A 16779-nucleotide genomic window follows, 5' to 3' on the forward strand; every position below is an offset into this window, starting at 1 on the left:
CCCAGTCGGAGTCACTAAACGCTGTTAAGACAGAAGATGAAGAAGCAGAATAGAGGAGACCACATCCAGGATTGCCTTTGATGTATCTAAGGATCCTGTGAGCTGCTGCTTCATGAGCATCACTAGGAGCAGAGAGATACTGGCTCAATTGATGCACTGCAAATGAGATATCGGGCCTAGTAGTTGTGAGGTATAAAAGTCTACCTATGAGACGACGATAAGAGCTGATATCAGCTAGGGGTGTCCCTGTGGTAGCACTAAGCTTCTGTGAGCTATCCATGGGAGTAGTTGCTGGCCTACAACCAAGCAAGCCTGAGTCTGAGAGTAATTCAAGAGCATACTTTCTCTGATTTAGCACTATTCCTGTTGTAGATCTAGCAATCTCAAGACCAAGGAAAAACTTTGCTTCTCCCATGTCTTTGATACGAAACTTCTCATGTAAAGAATGCTTGACTGTCATGATCTCTGTCATGTCATTTCCTGCCAATAAAACATCATCCACATAGAGCAGGAGAGCAGTGAAAGTGCCTTTGCTTCCTGACTTTATGTACAGTGTGTGATCTGCTGAACTTTGTTTAAAACCAAGATCCTGAAGTGCAACACAGAGGGTCGAGTAACATTGCCTACTGGCCTGTTTGAGTCCATAGAGGGACTTTTGTAGGAGACAAACTTGATTTGGTTTAGAAGAAGGAAGACCCTGAGGTAATGCCATATAAATTTCCTCATCAAGGCTGGCATGTAAGAATGCATTGTCCACATCTAATTGGTGAAGAAACCAATTATTGGAAGCTACCAAAGCAAGCAGCACATGAAGTGTAGTCATTTTAGCTACTGGGGAGAAGGTATCCATGAAGTCTATGCCTTCCACTTGTGTATAACCTTTGACAACCAAGCGTGCCTTGTACCTTTCTATGGAGCCATCCTGTTTGTGTTTCACCTTGTAAACCCATTTGCACCCAATTGGAGTTTTGTCAGCTGGCTTATCAACAAGAATCCATGTGTGATTTCTCTCCAAAGCCTCTAGTTCCTGATCCATAGCCTTCCTCCAACACTCATGCTTCACTGCCTCAGAGTATCTAGTTGGCTCACTGACTGTAGTAATGTTCATGACAAAACCTCGATAGGAAGGGGTCAATTTATGATAAGAGATGACTTTGGACAAGGGATAGGATATACCTGTACTAGAAGGAACAGTTGGCACAGCAGTTGCAGCAGTAAGAGTGCAATGATAGTCCTGCAAGTAAGTAGGAGGTTTTCTTGCTCTTGTAGAAGTCCTCTGGATATGAACTGCTTCAGGATTAGAGAGTGGTCCTGAAGATATAGAGGGTGGTCTGGGCGCAGGATGCTCAGGATAAGAATAGTCAAAAGGTTCTTCTGGTAAACAAGATGGTAAAGGTAAAGGACTGAACTCAGAACTTTGGTCAAGGCTACTGGAATGAGAATAGGGAAAAATATTCTCATGAAACACCACATTGCATGGTATAGATATGTTTCTAGTTTTCAGGTCATACACAATATACCCCTTGGTTCCTGGCTTGAAGCCTAAAAAGATACACCTTTGAGCCCTAGGGTCAAACTTAGTCCTATGACTGACAAGAGTTGATGCAAAGCAAAGTGAACCAAAGACCTTGAGAAAAGACACATCTGGAACTTTGTTATGAAGAAGCTGAAAAGGGCACTTATTTTCAAGGATAGGTGTAGGAAGTCTATTTATCAGGAAAATAGAATGGGTAATAGCATGAGCCCAAAAAATCTTTGGAAGATGTGCTTGAAACAATAATGCACGAGCCACATTCAAGATATGTTGATGCTTCCTCTCAACAATAGAGTTTTGCTGAGGGGTTTCAACACAACTTGTTTGATGGATTATTCCTTTACTGGCATAGAAGTGACTAAGAGCAAATTCTTTTCCATTGTCACTTCTTATGCTCCTAACAGTGGTTCCAAACTGGTTTTCAACTAAGGCACATAAATTCTGAATTAAGAACTGAACTTCAGCTTTAGATTTTAATAGGTATACCCAAGTATATCTAGAATAATCATCAACTATTGTTAAGAAATATGAGAAACCATGCAAGGAAAGAACAGACATAGGGCCCCATATATCAACATGTATTAAACTAAAAATGGCAGAAGTAGAAGAAGTACTCAATGGAAAACTCAATTTCTTTTGCTTTGCAATTGGACATACATCACAAATGTGTTCTTTAGTACACTGTACATAAGGAAAGAGATCCCTTATTGACTGCCCTTTGACAAAAGAAGGGTGTCCTAACCTATAGTGCCACAAATTGTGCACTTTGGGATCAAAACTACAAGATACATTGACAGTAGGAATAACAACAGAAGAAACAGAAGACAGTACTGAATTACAACTTGAATGAGGGGTAACTGATGATTTATTGAGGATGTATAGTCCCTTGACTGCTTTAACTGTGCCAATCGTCCTCCAAGCACTGGAATCCTGTATCAAACAAACATCATCATTGAAAATTAGCCTGTAATGAAGACTCTTAACCAGCTTATGTACAGAAATCAAATTGAACTGAAAACTTGGCAGAAACAGCACATTGTGTAAGACAAAACTAGGAGTAAGATGGATTGATCCTTTGATCACTGCTGACTCAGTTACTCCATTTGGTAGAGAAACTGGAATGGAACCTACATGACTATAGGAACTAAAGTAGCTCAATGTGTTACAGATATGATCTGTAGCACCAGTATCCATAACCCAAAAAGTGTCAAGGGGATTACCATTCTTGATAGGAATGACACTTGTGCTGCTATTACCAGATTTGCTAGGAAGGATCTGAACACAAGAATTCACACTGCAGTGTGTTGTGAAGAGGAACTCTTTGATTCTGAGGTTGGAAGAAGAGCAAGCAAATGGTGATACTGATCAGCTGTAAACCCAAATCTTGTGTCTTGTCCTGAAGATCCTCCCTCAGAGTCTTGATCATCATCAGCAATATGAACACAATTGGCAGACTTGTTTGCATATTTTGGGTTCTTGAACTTGAACCCTGGTGGGAAGCCATGCTTCTTATAGCAATCATCAACCGTGTGACCCATCTTCCCACAATATGAACACTTCTTCGAGGAATACCTATTCCCCCCTGAATTGGAATGATAGCCTCCAGAACTGGACTGAGAACTGTGATACCCAGAATTGGATTGGGATTGAGAACTCCCTGAATGCGATGTTGATGCACCTCCTCTATTGTCGTGTGAACTTTCCCTTGAGGCCATCATCGCCTTAGACCCAGAGATGTTTTCTGCAGAGAATTGCCTTTCTTGTTGAGCAATGAGAGCGAACACACGATTCACATTGGGTAAGGTATCCAACAGCATCAATTGTGACCTAACCCCTGAAAACTGATCATTCAAGCCTTTAAGGAACCGAACCACTTGATTCTTGTTCCTTTCTTCTTCGATATTCTTGATCGCTCCACAAGAACACCGAGGGTTACAGGTACAAACAGGCAAAGGATTCAAAATGTCTAATTCATCCCAAAGAGTCTTCATGCTTGTATAAAACTTTGAGACAAAACTATCACCTTGTTTCAGACTGAAGATTTCTTCCTGAAGCTCTGAAATTCGGAATAGATCCGCTTGTGAAAACCTCTCACGAAGCTCTTTCCAGACGTCGGTTGCCTTGTCACGCCATAGAATCGATTGTGCGATCTCCACGCTCATGGATTTGATGAGCCAGCTCAGAACTAGCATGTTGCAACGTTGCCAGAAGGGTGACACAGGATGATCTTGAGGTGGTTCTGCAATCGATCCATCTACAAAACCCAGCTTGTTCTTCGTCAAGAGACTCATCTTCATGGCCCTCGCCCAGTTGTGGTAGTTTCCCTCCGAGAGCGGCGGCGAGACCAGAACGGTGGAGGGGCTCTCGTTCGGGTGAATATAGAAGGTGTGGGAAGCGGTCTGTGCATCTTGCACGGTGAAAGGATAAGCGGCGGGTTCAGCCGCCATGGTTGCGCAGCAGAGCTCTCTCTAAGAGAGCTCTGATACCATAAGAAATCTTGAAGTAGAGAAAGGTTGAAGATGATAAAACTGAAAAGCTGAATCAATTGATTGATTGTAAATTGTACAGAGAGCTTTCTTTTATACACAAGGTAAAGCAATTAACCATGGTTCTAACTAACACTAACTAGAGTGGTTAACACTAACTAGAGTAATCAACCGACTCTAACTAACTAACCACTAGTAACTAATCCTAGTGGTAAAGTAACTAACTATTTACAGTAACTAAAGGAAAGATGGTAAAGGTAAAACTCATTATCTACACTATGTAATAGTAGAAGCTCGAGACAAGTCCTTTGGGATATTCTTTCACACCTTGGCAAAGTATCCGATTTTTAAATCTTTCTCCAAATATTTTTAGGAAGCATTGGAGAATATGAAGTCAATGCCAAATCATTATCATTGTGTTGCCGAATAAACTTATACCTCGACCGCTTCGTGTAAATCCCATTAAAAGAGTGCGACCAATAAAACAACTTAGGGTAGGATTCCTTTGTTGCGTAAGAAGGATGGACAAGATTTTCCAATTTATTAGTGATCAAAACAAATAATCAATAAGCTCAAGAATCCAAACCAAAGTAGAAGGAAAAATTAAATTGGAAACAAGCTTAATACCAAGTTCGTTAGCAACCTCATCTCTATAAACCAGAGGATCCGGCCATTAGGAATTCATCGATCATCCTAAGTATTCACGGTCCTACCATCACCAATTTTTCACATTCTCCCGTTTTGGAAAATCCAACCTTAACGGACAATGATAGGTGCATAACTAGGGCGATAACATTTCTGAGCAACAAAAAAATTCCCATGTGGGAAACAAATAGGTTTATAGACCTAGCTAAGAAAATCATTACGATGCAACATAATACACCATTAAATCTTTCCCACAAGTGCCATGTTGAAGGTCTTGAAATCTCAGAAGTCGAGACCTCCATAATTTTTTGAACGACACAAACTATTCCACTTAAGCCAATGCATGCTCTTTTTAGTCACATTACCACCCCAATAAAACCTACTAGTCATCCCTTCAATATGACAATCAAACACTAACCGGTAATAAGAAGCAAGACATAATTTAACAAGGATGAATTGAGATACCGCCTTAACAAACACCCCTCTTCCCGCTCTAGACACGGTCTTTTATTTCCACTCTTTCAACTTCTTCTAAACTCAGCCCTCGATAAAATTAAATACCTGGGTCTTTGACTTATCGATCATAGTCGAAAACCCCAAGTATTTATCAAAGCAATCCACTGTATTAACATTCATCATAAGTTTAACCTCATTAAATCAATTCTCCAACACATTTTGGCTGCAAGATAGCTAAGATATGTCAAGGTTTATGACTTGTCAAAAAGCTCGCTTATAAGTGGTATGAACATCCTTTACCTATTCCACTTCTTGCAATATTGCCTAGGGAAAAACAATGCCATTGTCTGCAAACGGTAAGTGAGAAATAATTTGTTTAACACAAGCAACCTTAATTCCATGCAAAGTAGAAGAGGTAATAGCTTCATTAATCAACACAGAATAACTTGCGTAAGTCTCCTTGGGACAATCATGTAACATGTACATGCCACATAAGGCAATCTTGTTTGAGCCTTAAACATGTACGTCCTCATGTAGCTAGCTTCTCGAGCGAGTATTTTCCCATACATGATACTCAAATTAAAACATTTAAAACATTGTTTAAATTGATTCAAACATGTATTACATTACTCAACTCTAAAACATTGCTTAAATGAATTCAAACATGTATCACTTGAATAGCTGAACCCATCACATATCACTCTAGCACTGGAGTTTGGGTGTAAAATTATCATCCTTTAAAACATTGACCCTGATTTTGATTCTTGCGGCAAAAGTATAAACACTCCAACCACATTATTTGACCCCAATAGTTCCACGTTCGCCTCAGCGGAAGGTTCACTGAATTTACATCACCTTTAGCTATTCCCACGTAGAAAAGAAGCTCTATTTAATGGAAAGGCTATGCATCCTAAGAAAACTAAGAAAAAAAAAGGACAATGGATAGAAGATCACTACCAACAAGAGTAGCCCCTCATAATGAAGTAGCACATGGAGATTATGGAACAAAAAGCAAACAGGGGAATTGGTTAGAACAAATGCGAGGTTCTCTTATGATTGTAGCCACAGTGATTGCAACCTTAACTTTTCAAATTGCCATAAACCCACCAGGGGGTGTTTGGCAATCAGACACAGATAGCCAGCAGGGTTGTGCAGCTGGAAAAATTTGCAAAGCTGGTACTTCAGTATTCGCCTTTGGCGAAAGCGACCAAAAGTTAAAATATGAGATTTTCATTCTGTTATGTACCATATCTTTCTCTGCATCTCAGACAATAATACTGTTACTGATTAGTGGATTTTCCCTACGTAACAGAGTGGTTATGTGGGTGCTTATAATAATCATGAGCATCTCAGTAATTTGTACTGCAGGGGCGTATTTAATAGCTATATGGATGGTGCTGAACCCTGCTAGCAGAACAGTTGTTCGCATTACCCGGATTTATGTAGTGTTTTGGGCCGGGTTAATCGTTTTGTTGTGTTTCATTCTGTTCTGTCGCTTCGTGTTTTGGCTGCTGAAGCAGTTCTTCCAACTCTTGTGTTGCTGCTGGTGAAGGGCTACTTCAACTTTATTGGTTGAAATTTATAGTTACTTAGTACTTAGTACTTACAGACATATAAAAAATTGTGTATTATCTGGATTAGGCGAGTTAATAGATTTGATTTTCCTTGTGTTGAAAGCAAATAAAATTGTGTCTGTCTTAAGAATTCATGATGTGTCTAATTGTGATTATCATGTGCTCAATAGCCAATTGCAGTAGGTTTAACAAAGAGACATTTGTCTTCTAAATTTGGTAAAAAAAAAAGCAAAATTGAAACCGAATATATTGTCAAAGAATGCTGCCACCAATCCATTGCCATACAAGTCAAATAGAGAGTTGAGAGTAGGGATGGCAATGGGTCTCGGACCCATAGGGTACCTGCAAAAAATACTCACTATGGATAATGTAAAAACCCGCTAGATGGGTATGAGGTTAGGTATGAGTAATTACCCGCAAAAAATAGTGGGTATGAGTGCGGTATGGGCACTATAGTACCCAACCCGCCCCATACCCGCACACATATAATATTATTATTATTATTATTATTATTATTATTATTATTATTATTATTTGGTAATATATTAAGTTATTAATAAATTAACTTAAGCTATAACTTTCAAACTTACTTTTTTTTAAAAAAAAATAGCTAAGTATTTAAGATATTTATAACTATTGCTAATTTACTCCCACTTATTTTTAAAATTAGTAAGTTAATAACCTATAATTTTAAGACTATATTATAAATCTAAAATTATAAATTTAAAGTTATATCTTTCTCGCTTATTTCTTCTAAAAAAATTATGCTTAGTTGAATGATTTTACTTGTTAAGTTTTTAGATAATCTTTGTATTTTTAATTAGTGTTTTTATTTAAAAAGTTAGTTGTATTTTTGTTTTCGATTAACAAAAATAGTGAAAAATTATATTTTGGTTAGCTAAATTGCGGGTAGTGGGCACAAGTACGGGCATATAAGTACCCAGAGGGTACGGATACGGGCATTCAAATTGCTACCCACGCGGGTATGAGGACGGGTACGGGTAATTTTTGAAAACACGGGTATGGGGATGGGTACTATAGTACCCTACCCAAACCCTACCCATTGTCATCCCTAGTTGAGAGTGATCCAGTGATTGTAAAAGAGACAATTTAGCTGACTTTAAGGAAGCTATAGAAGAGCCTAGCTATTAGTACTTAGTAGGAACGTTACACCCCATTTTTCCGTTATTAGGTTATTTACTATTTTATTTTAATTATTATTAGATTATATAATGATTTGAATAAATAGGTGATTTTACTATATAATAAGTAATTATGAGATTTTATTATATAATAAGGTGATTAAGTGATTTTATTAGATAATTAAGTGAGTAGTTGAGAGTGGGGCCCATTATAAGACTATTTTAGGGTTAGGAGTGAAATAGAAAGGGAGAAATCAGAATTTGAGAATTGGAGGAGTTAGCAGAGCAGAAGAAAAGAAGCGTGAAAGAGAGAAGGGGAGAAAAGAGAAGAAAACCTAGAATTTGATCTTCAAGAGGTAAGGGTTTGAATTCATGTTATTTGGATTGGTATGATAGTGAATAATGATAGAAAACCTGATTTAGGAACCATAGGATGCAGTTTTTTCTAAATTGAAGGTGGATAGTTGAATTTAGGGTTATGAATTGTGGGTGGAAGAGAGGGGTAGCGCGCCGCGCATGAGGCCGCAAAAATTTACGAGCTCTTGAACCCTATTTCGAGCTGTGTTAATGATCGAATTTGAAGAAGTAGTCTTCATAAAAGATGTATCCCTTTCTGTTATAAAACTTTTGCCGCTGGTTTCACGTCATTCCGACGTCTGTAGCTCGAGTTATATGCGTTTTAGTGAGATAGGTTAATCTGTCTCATTTCTCACGATTTGCTGTTAGTCTTAGATTTTTCATGAATTTTGTACTTCGAATTTCAACTTGAAAATTTACAGGGATTTACAAAACGTCTATAGAGAACCATGATAAAAATATTGGATTTTTCTGAGTGTATTTGAGGTATTTAAAAATTCGCCTAGGTTGCTGTACAGTTTATAACTATTTTGAATAAAATGAGTCATTTTAGGTGCAAATGTTGTTTTCGAAAAAAGATGTGGTGCGCGCGCGTGGTGTTGTGCAAGGCGCGGTGGCGCGCAGCCATGGCGAGGGTTGCGCGCGAGGGAGGTGGGGCATGTAGGTAGTGGTGCGCGCGGTATCGCGCACATGAGGGGGATGGTGCAGAGAGATGACTAGTTTTTGGGGAAAATTAGGTAGAATCCAGTTTTTGTATAATAGTTGTAAAACCTGTTATATATGAATTATATTTAATTTATATATGTTTAATAGTTAATTATATGATTTGTTTCTGAATTGATGTTATGTGTTAAGTTGCTAAGTTACTGTGATTGCAAGTTGTGTGATTGATAATATGTAAGTGTGTGTTTTGTGAAATTGGAGATGATGTGAATTGTTGAGCTGGTGATGAATATGCTAAAATAATTAAGACTTGGAGATGGTCTGAATATGCATATGTTAGTTGAGTTTTACACAATACACTGCATAGTTGTCAAGAGGCAATGTTTGCTAGTTCTCGTGGAGGCTAGTGACTTGTCCCAAATCTGGAGTGGTTTTGAAGCCTAGAGCGAGAGCTTTATTGGTGGTTATCTGTCTGGAGTGGACGCGGTGATACCGCTAAGGATAACAATTTTGGTACCAAAGTCATTTGCACGGGTCTCACTTTAGTCATATGTGTTAGGGAGTTGTTGATGCTAATTAATGATAATTGTGATATTTTTTTAGATTTGATGTTGTGGTAATTGGAGACGATAATATTTGCTTACTTGATGCTATGAATTATGAAGTATTGTCATAACTGTGACATTGATTGATTATATTAAATTACATAATTTATCATTGTTAGTGAAGTCTGAAGAATTTATGTGGAACATAGATAAGCTTTTACATTATTTATTATGGGTCCATTTATTATTATGCTTATCCATATGATATGAGTTCTCACCCTTCTGTTAGAATGATGTTCTATGCGACATCGCTCAGGTACTGAGAATAGTGGAGCTTCTCGCGAGTAGTCGGAAGAGCTAGTATTTAGATATGCTTTTAGTGAAGGGAGTCATGCTCCGTTATGTAACACTGGACAAACGTTTAGTATTGTACCTGAATGTTAGGAGATATTTATGAACTCTCTTTATTTATTCTTAGATTATGTTTAATTTTGGAGTTGAAAATAAATCCGCTATGCTATGCATATGATGTTATGACATTAAAGTTGAAAATTTATATATTTATTATGAGCATGACGGGTGTTTTTGATGTATGTTTTTGGAGAATAAATGTGACACCATCTGTGTTATGCATTTTACTCTGATTTATGTTATAATATTTAGGCGGAGGTTTAGAGAGTGTTACAGAAACAGATCATGAAAATCAAAATATAAAATTACATAACATAACTACCCAACAATTCAAAAGTAATGGAAGAAGAGATGGTAAGGGTTTTTTTTCTTCACTTTTTTAAGGTCCTTTCATAAATATACATTTTCCTTTCTTTTCACATTTCTTTACACATTCTAAGACCTTAATGAATATTGATAATGACCTAACCTGATCAACCTCTTGAAACTGTTGAAGTGTTGAGTGAAATTGTATCGGATATGAATGTTATACACGTTGTTTTTTGGATTTTTTTCCTGCCCCTTCTTCATTAAGATTAGGGGTGATTGCTTTTTGGATTTTTCAATTATTGCAATTATTCAGTTGATTATTCTTTGGGTGTCACCTAATATGCACCACTTTTTAGTGGTGCAACCTTGCACCACTATACCAATTGTCCATTTTACCCCTGTTAAAAAAAATTATTTTATAAAAAGAAAAAAATATTGGTATTACCGGTGGATTTTGATGGGATTAATTTTTTGAACAGGGGTAAAATGGGACAATTAACATAGTGGTGCAAAGTTACACCACTAAAAAGTGGTGCATATTAGTGGACCCTATTCTTTGAATGCTTTCAGTGATTCAGGTTGCAGCACATATTTGACCGTTTTCATTTCACAAAAGAATCAGACAAGGCGTCTCGCTACGTTCCCTCACAAACAAGGTTTTATGGTATGCATTTCCCACACTCCTTTTTAAATCTTTAATCCATTTTCTGTAACTGAGGAGTCTTATGGCCTGTTTTGATATGACATTTTTTAGAACTAAAAAAACCAAAATAGCTAAAAAATATTTTCAGTTTCAGTTCTTATATATCAGTTTTTTTAAATATTGGAAAACATGTCATTTAAATTGTTTCTAGCTTCTTCTAAAAACCGTTTCTAAAATTGTCTTAGAAATTGAAAACTAAAACTGCCAATCAAACGGGCCCTTAATTCTTTTAGATTTAGTGTGAACTTCTTATTTCCTGATTCAGTTTTGTGAATTTTGTTTCTAGGCCTATGTGACGAATGATAGAAGTTATGGGAATTATTATTCAGACACCCCCCCAAAATGTGTGAATTGTCAAAAATGCCCTTAATAAAAATTTAAAATACCGCTCCCTCCCTCCCCAGCTTCTTTCTCTTGGCTTCTCCCCCCCCCCCCCCCGCCCCCCCCCGACTACAAATTTCCAAATCCATTATAGCAACCTCCAAACCCATCAACCTCTCTCACCGCCGGCCACCACCACAGACGCCACCGTGTTCATAGTCTCAGTCCGCCCACACCGGCGTCTCCTCTCTGCCATTGTTCGCCGTCGTCTGTAAAGGTAACTGTTGCATTTCTCGATTCAGATTTGTCGCGTCTTAAACGTGCGTTACAAATGCTCGTTAAAAGTGCGTTTGTAACGCCCTTGTTGAGTGCGTCATAAACGCACTCGTTAAGAGCGTCTCCAACGCAGTTTGTAACTGCGCTGTGCCATTGATTTTTTTATTTTATTGTATTGACGCAGCATCAAACAACGTCTACGTCGCACTCTTATCGTGCGACGCACTCTTATAGTACGACGTAGACGCATGTTCATAGTGCGATTATTTGCAGTTCAGAACCAGTAAAACCGTTTATGTATCTGTTCATTTCAGAATGAGTTTCCCTGAATCATATGAATGACATGAAGTTCGAGGGGGGAAAATAACTGGCATGAAGTTTTACTAAGCAAGGGGGAAATAACTGGAATGAGTATCCCTTATAGATGCATTGCTTCCTTGATGGGCAAGGGGGAAAATAGCTGGCATGAAGTTCGACACGAAATGATAAGGGAGCTTACATCGCGCAAAGACAGTTTACCTTGATTTGTATACCACAAACAAACATTACGATCAGGTAATGCAAGTCTTGCATCTTGCTCTGAGGGAGATTGCAACAATGGACAAGTGGTTAAGCCATGCCTGATATGGGCCACATTGTTGCTACAATGTACCAGATTATGTTTGTGACCTTATTAGTTAAGGGGTGCTCCACATACCTTCCTCTCACCGGTCCAGTGCCACATCCGTCAGAGCACTAGATTGTATGTTTGCTCCTTGTCAACAACAACCATTGGGTGAAGGTACTTTTCATTATTATATTAGTATACATTCACATTACATAACATTATAAGGTTATTAACAATATAAATCATCATTTTGTAGGCGCATATGTCAAGTGACTTTCCTTTGCCGGTGATTAATCCACAATTGCGCTATCATTGTACCGTTGAAGCTCGTGGTTGGGAGCGACCATACCTAGATCGCATGGCCAAATTGTGGAGAACATACCGCAGGAGCGATGAAGTCGTAGATCTCACTGGTGACTAGTTTATTTATGTTGTAGTTGTAATGATCTAATAGTGGAATTGCAAATTGCGGTCGTTGTTGTAAAGTAACAATGTAATATTATTATAGTAATATAAAATGATCATTATCTGTTTCATTTCCTGCAACATTGTCATTATCTGTTTCTGTTTTGAGGTTGTGTGTGTGTTTCTGTTTAAGTTTTTGTTTCTGTTACCGTGTGTCAAGTTTCTGTTAAATGTCGCATAATGAAAGTGTGTCTCAACTGCACTTTAAACATGCGTGACAGCCGCAGTCAGAAAGTGCGATAAAACTTGATGGTATTAATTTATCACACTTTCTACTAGCGTCAACGACGCTTGTTCATGATACGTCTTCATCGCCCTTGGAAAAGTGCGACAACACGTTGTACGTCCTAGAGTGCGTTCGAAGGGGGTATTTTAGAGAATCTAGTATTTCCTTGTGTCTAAATAGATGTGAGGGTCTGAATAACAATTCTCAGAAGTTATATATATGGACAAAACACAGCCAAGTAAAATTTGTACTTTTGTGTCTCCTCACAAATAAAATTGCAGAATTTGCTCTGTGGTCTAAAATTGAGTCTAGGTATGATTTGGATATTGTATGTGTGTGCAGCAACTAGAATTATAGGTGTAGAATTATATTACAAATAGACAAAATCAGATCAGCCAGATGGAGAAGCTACCCCAAGTAAATTTTGCCAGATTCGGATTAAACTTGTAGAATCGATTTTCAAAATTAGTTCTAAAACATCTTCATAACGATGAAGATCCATGTTTGAGACTCTGATCCACATTTTAGAATTGGAACCAAACACATTATCTCCCAAACAATTTCCTGTGTGGCCCAAAAACTTTGCCCAACCTCTCTTTGTAGGAGCTCTTTCTTCTCCATAATCTGTTGACTCCAGATGAGTACTCATTTTATCACTTTTGCAATTGCCTCACTCCTGTACCTAGCTTGAAAATCACATTCCACATCGATATATAGAGAAGATTTTAGTTTGCTGATGAGGTTTTTTGGGTTGTCTTATGTTCACGTACTCAATTTTTTTGTGACATGGCGGGCCAGAGACCCAATTAGTTCACTCAAATTATTTATATGTCCTCAACTTGTCATGATGAATGATGTCTCTACTGCTCTACAATACGTGCTATGATGTTGTCTAGAGGGATTCCACTCAATTGACAAAAAAAAAGGGATTCCGCTCATGAGCAAAAGACAAACATAGGGATGCGATGAAGGGAGATGGTGTCAACATTCCTGACAATGATAATAATTGATTTATTCACCCGTTTTGAGTATCGATCGGTGCTTATATTTAATTTGCTTGTTCTTGTTCAGTTTGAGATGTGCAAGGGAGGATTGTGTGGTGGTGGTATAGAGGTTGTTAGTGGCTGCAGCCTGCAGGGAAGAAAGAAGAGGAAGGGGATAGATTTTGTGTTAGACTTGAATGTTGTCTTTGGGGCAAGAATACTTATTAGGCAAACTTTTACATGCTGGTTGGTGAGGGAAGGTTATAAGTTGTTTCTCCCATATCCAATCAATGAATGCCAAATGGAGATTTGTGTCATGTCATTTTAACTTTTAAATTTTTTAAATAGATCCTTCAACTATTTATTTTATAAATTTTACCATATAATAAAAATACAATTATTTTCAAAAAAATGTTTATTTCAAATTGATTTTAACCTTATAGAAATTGATTTTAAACATTTCAAGCTGATTTGGGGTAAATTTATTGATCCAATCCTTCCTCCTCTCCTTTGAGTTCATTTTCTTATCTGTGCTGTTGTGACAAATTAAATACAGGAAAATGCTAAACACTCCAAAATGAAAACTCAAAAACACAAACACTGGGGCAAACTATCCCTCCGAAGGAAAAAAAAAACTCAGAAAAAACCCAAGAAGCCTTCAAACCCCTTTAAACAGAAGGCTAATTTAATCTTAACGCAAGAAATGCCAAATCCACTAGCTAAAAAAGAGAGGCATGTAAGTGTGTACAAAATCTGCTACATAAAGTGACCCTGCATAAGTAGTTGCAAATTTGCAATGGTTTCTTGCAACAAAACTAAGACCTGCTCCACAATCAGCTTTGATAGACGCAACCATATTGATTTTAATAGAATCTGTTGGAGCCTTGGAGGAGTGCAATAATTGGAAGGGTGTGATGAATTGTAGGAGGAGCACACTATATCAATACAGGTAGGCAATTAGCGTGAAAAAGCAAGTGCCAAAAGTTTGATCTACAGACTTGATAAATTGATTAAAATGAGTTTTGTTCCTTCTTACATATTTTCATTTTTATCAAGCAAACTGATAGAATGAAGAAGCAAATTTTACTCATTTCACAAAACAAACTCAATGATTATCCATGTCGGCAGGAAAGACCACCGCTAAGGGGCGGCTTGCAGCGGAGGTACAAAGCAAAATAAAATCTTATTTTAGGTTAACTTAATTTTTTTTTTTATTTCAAGAACTATTAAAAATTATAAATAGTTGAGGATAAAATACTAAATTTAAAAAAATTTAGGGACCCAAGTTTAGAATATAAATTTACTAGTCAAAATGATGACATGGCACCCTAGCAGCTTACTATTGGTCAATATAGGGAAGGCATGACTATGTTTAAAACACAAACAACATTTTTTAAGTTTGCCTACTTATTAATTAAGTGTCATGAGTAATTACAGACTAAGTGACTAATGTGATTGTGTCTTGGTTCCAAGCCTACGTGACTATACTGGCCATGTGCTCTTACATACATACGTATTTACTTGGCTTTATTACATTGTCATGCATTGGTCAATCTTGGTAGTAGAGCATGTGCCTAGCTCTTAGCTTGCAATGCAATGGCCTAGTTCTTCATTTCCTCACAAATACAAAACAAACCCATGTGCCTTACATATTATTTCCGTATATTGAAAGAGAATCTCATGTACATATTGTGAGAGGCCATTACTTTGTTCCTGCAATAGTCATTCTAACTATTCAAAGCCATGCTCACTACCCTTCTACTTCTTTTTCAATAGGGTTAACTATCATATTGGTCCTGTGTGAGTCGCCGTCTGAGGTAAGTCCCTCGCCGGAAAAATTTTGTAAAAGATCCTCTTCTTTTATAAATCATTTTGGAGCAGGTCCCGCCGGAGCCCGGAGCTCCGGCGAGTGAGATTTGGACCGGTGACAGGGCAAAAAAAAACTGACATGGATTTAAAAAAAAATTAAAAATTAAAATTAAATAACACTTCAGAATATTGGACCCAATTAACAACAAAAAAAAACCCTAAATTAATTAATAAAATCAATTCTCCCAAAGTAATTCCCCAAATTGTTCAAAAAGATTTCCCCAAATTAACCCAAATTTTCAGTCATCTTAATCAAAATTTAGTGTTCATATTTTGCAACCCAAATCTTCTTCTTCTTCTCCTCAAATTAGGGTTCAATCCAAATCCTGTTCTTCTTCACCACCACCAACCCCAGCAGCCTCCACCACTTGAACGTAGCAGAAGCACAAACACTGCAACAACGATCTGGATCTGAATCTGAGTGCGACGGAGGACGATCCTGGCGTCTCAAACCGCCGCCACCGCCGCCGACGAAGATGACGGTGATGATGAGCAGCGTGAACGAAGATTTCTTCCTCCTCGCACCGTGACAGAGACCTCAACCTCTTTCTCTGCCTTCGATTTGCGCCGATTCACAGCAATGCTTGGTTTGCAGGTTAGGGTTCCAGATTGGTGGTATTTTGGGGGTTTGGTTGAATATGGATGAGGGTGGATCCTTGGTGGTTCGAGGGTGGTTGTTTGTTCTTGCTTCTACCTTTGGTCGTAAAGTCTTGGAGGCAATTCAAGTTGGTGACCAGATTCTGTGTTCTGTGTAGCTGCTGCATACCTGTTCTGTTCTGTTCTGTATTGGGCGAGTGTGTTCTTGTCCTCCCCTGTGCGTCTCTGACTTGCTATTTGTTATATTGATGTACTGATTCGGTTGGGATTGAGCCTCCTCCATGTCGGAAGCAGAAGAAACTGTGGGTGAAGCCTGATGAGTGGATCTATCAAGAGAATGAAGACTGATGTTTTTGTTTTTCTGGATCTATCAAGTGGTTGATCGATCTCTTCACCTCTCTCTTCTCTCACCCATGTTATGGGTTCTTCTGGATCCAAACTTAGATTGGGGTGGGGATTTCGGTTGGGGTAGGGTTGGGGTTTTGTTTTGGTTCCGATTGCAGGTGAGGGTGAGGATGCGGGTTGGGGTTTGGGGTGAAGTTGCGGGTTAGGGTTTGGGGTTTGCGGGTGAGGGTTGAGGTTGGGTGAGGTCGTGAGGGTTTGCAGGGTG

At 38.1% G+C, this 16779-nt stretch overlaps 1 protein-coding gene across 1 annotated transcript; it reads right to left on the reverse strand.

The window, feature by feature from the left end:
- Positions 1–2823: 2823 nt before the first annotated feature.
- On the reverse strand, positions 2824–3981 carry LOC130744854 (uncharacterized). The gene has a single exon (XM_057597016.1). The coding sequence runs from the start codon at positions 3979–3981 to the stop codon at positions 2824–2826; it is 1158 nt and encodes a 385-aa protein (XP_057452999.1).
- Positions 3982–16779: the final 12798 nt, after the last annotated feature.

This window comes from Lotus japonicus, chromosome 3, assembly GCF_012489685.1.
Source record: "Lotus japonicus ecotype B-129 chromosome 3, LjGifu_v1.2".
NCBI classification, from domain to species: domain Eukaryota; kingdom Viridiplantae; phylum Streptophyta; class Magnoliopsida; order Fabales; family Fabaceae; genus Lotus; species Lotus japonicus.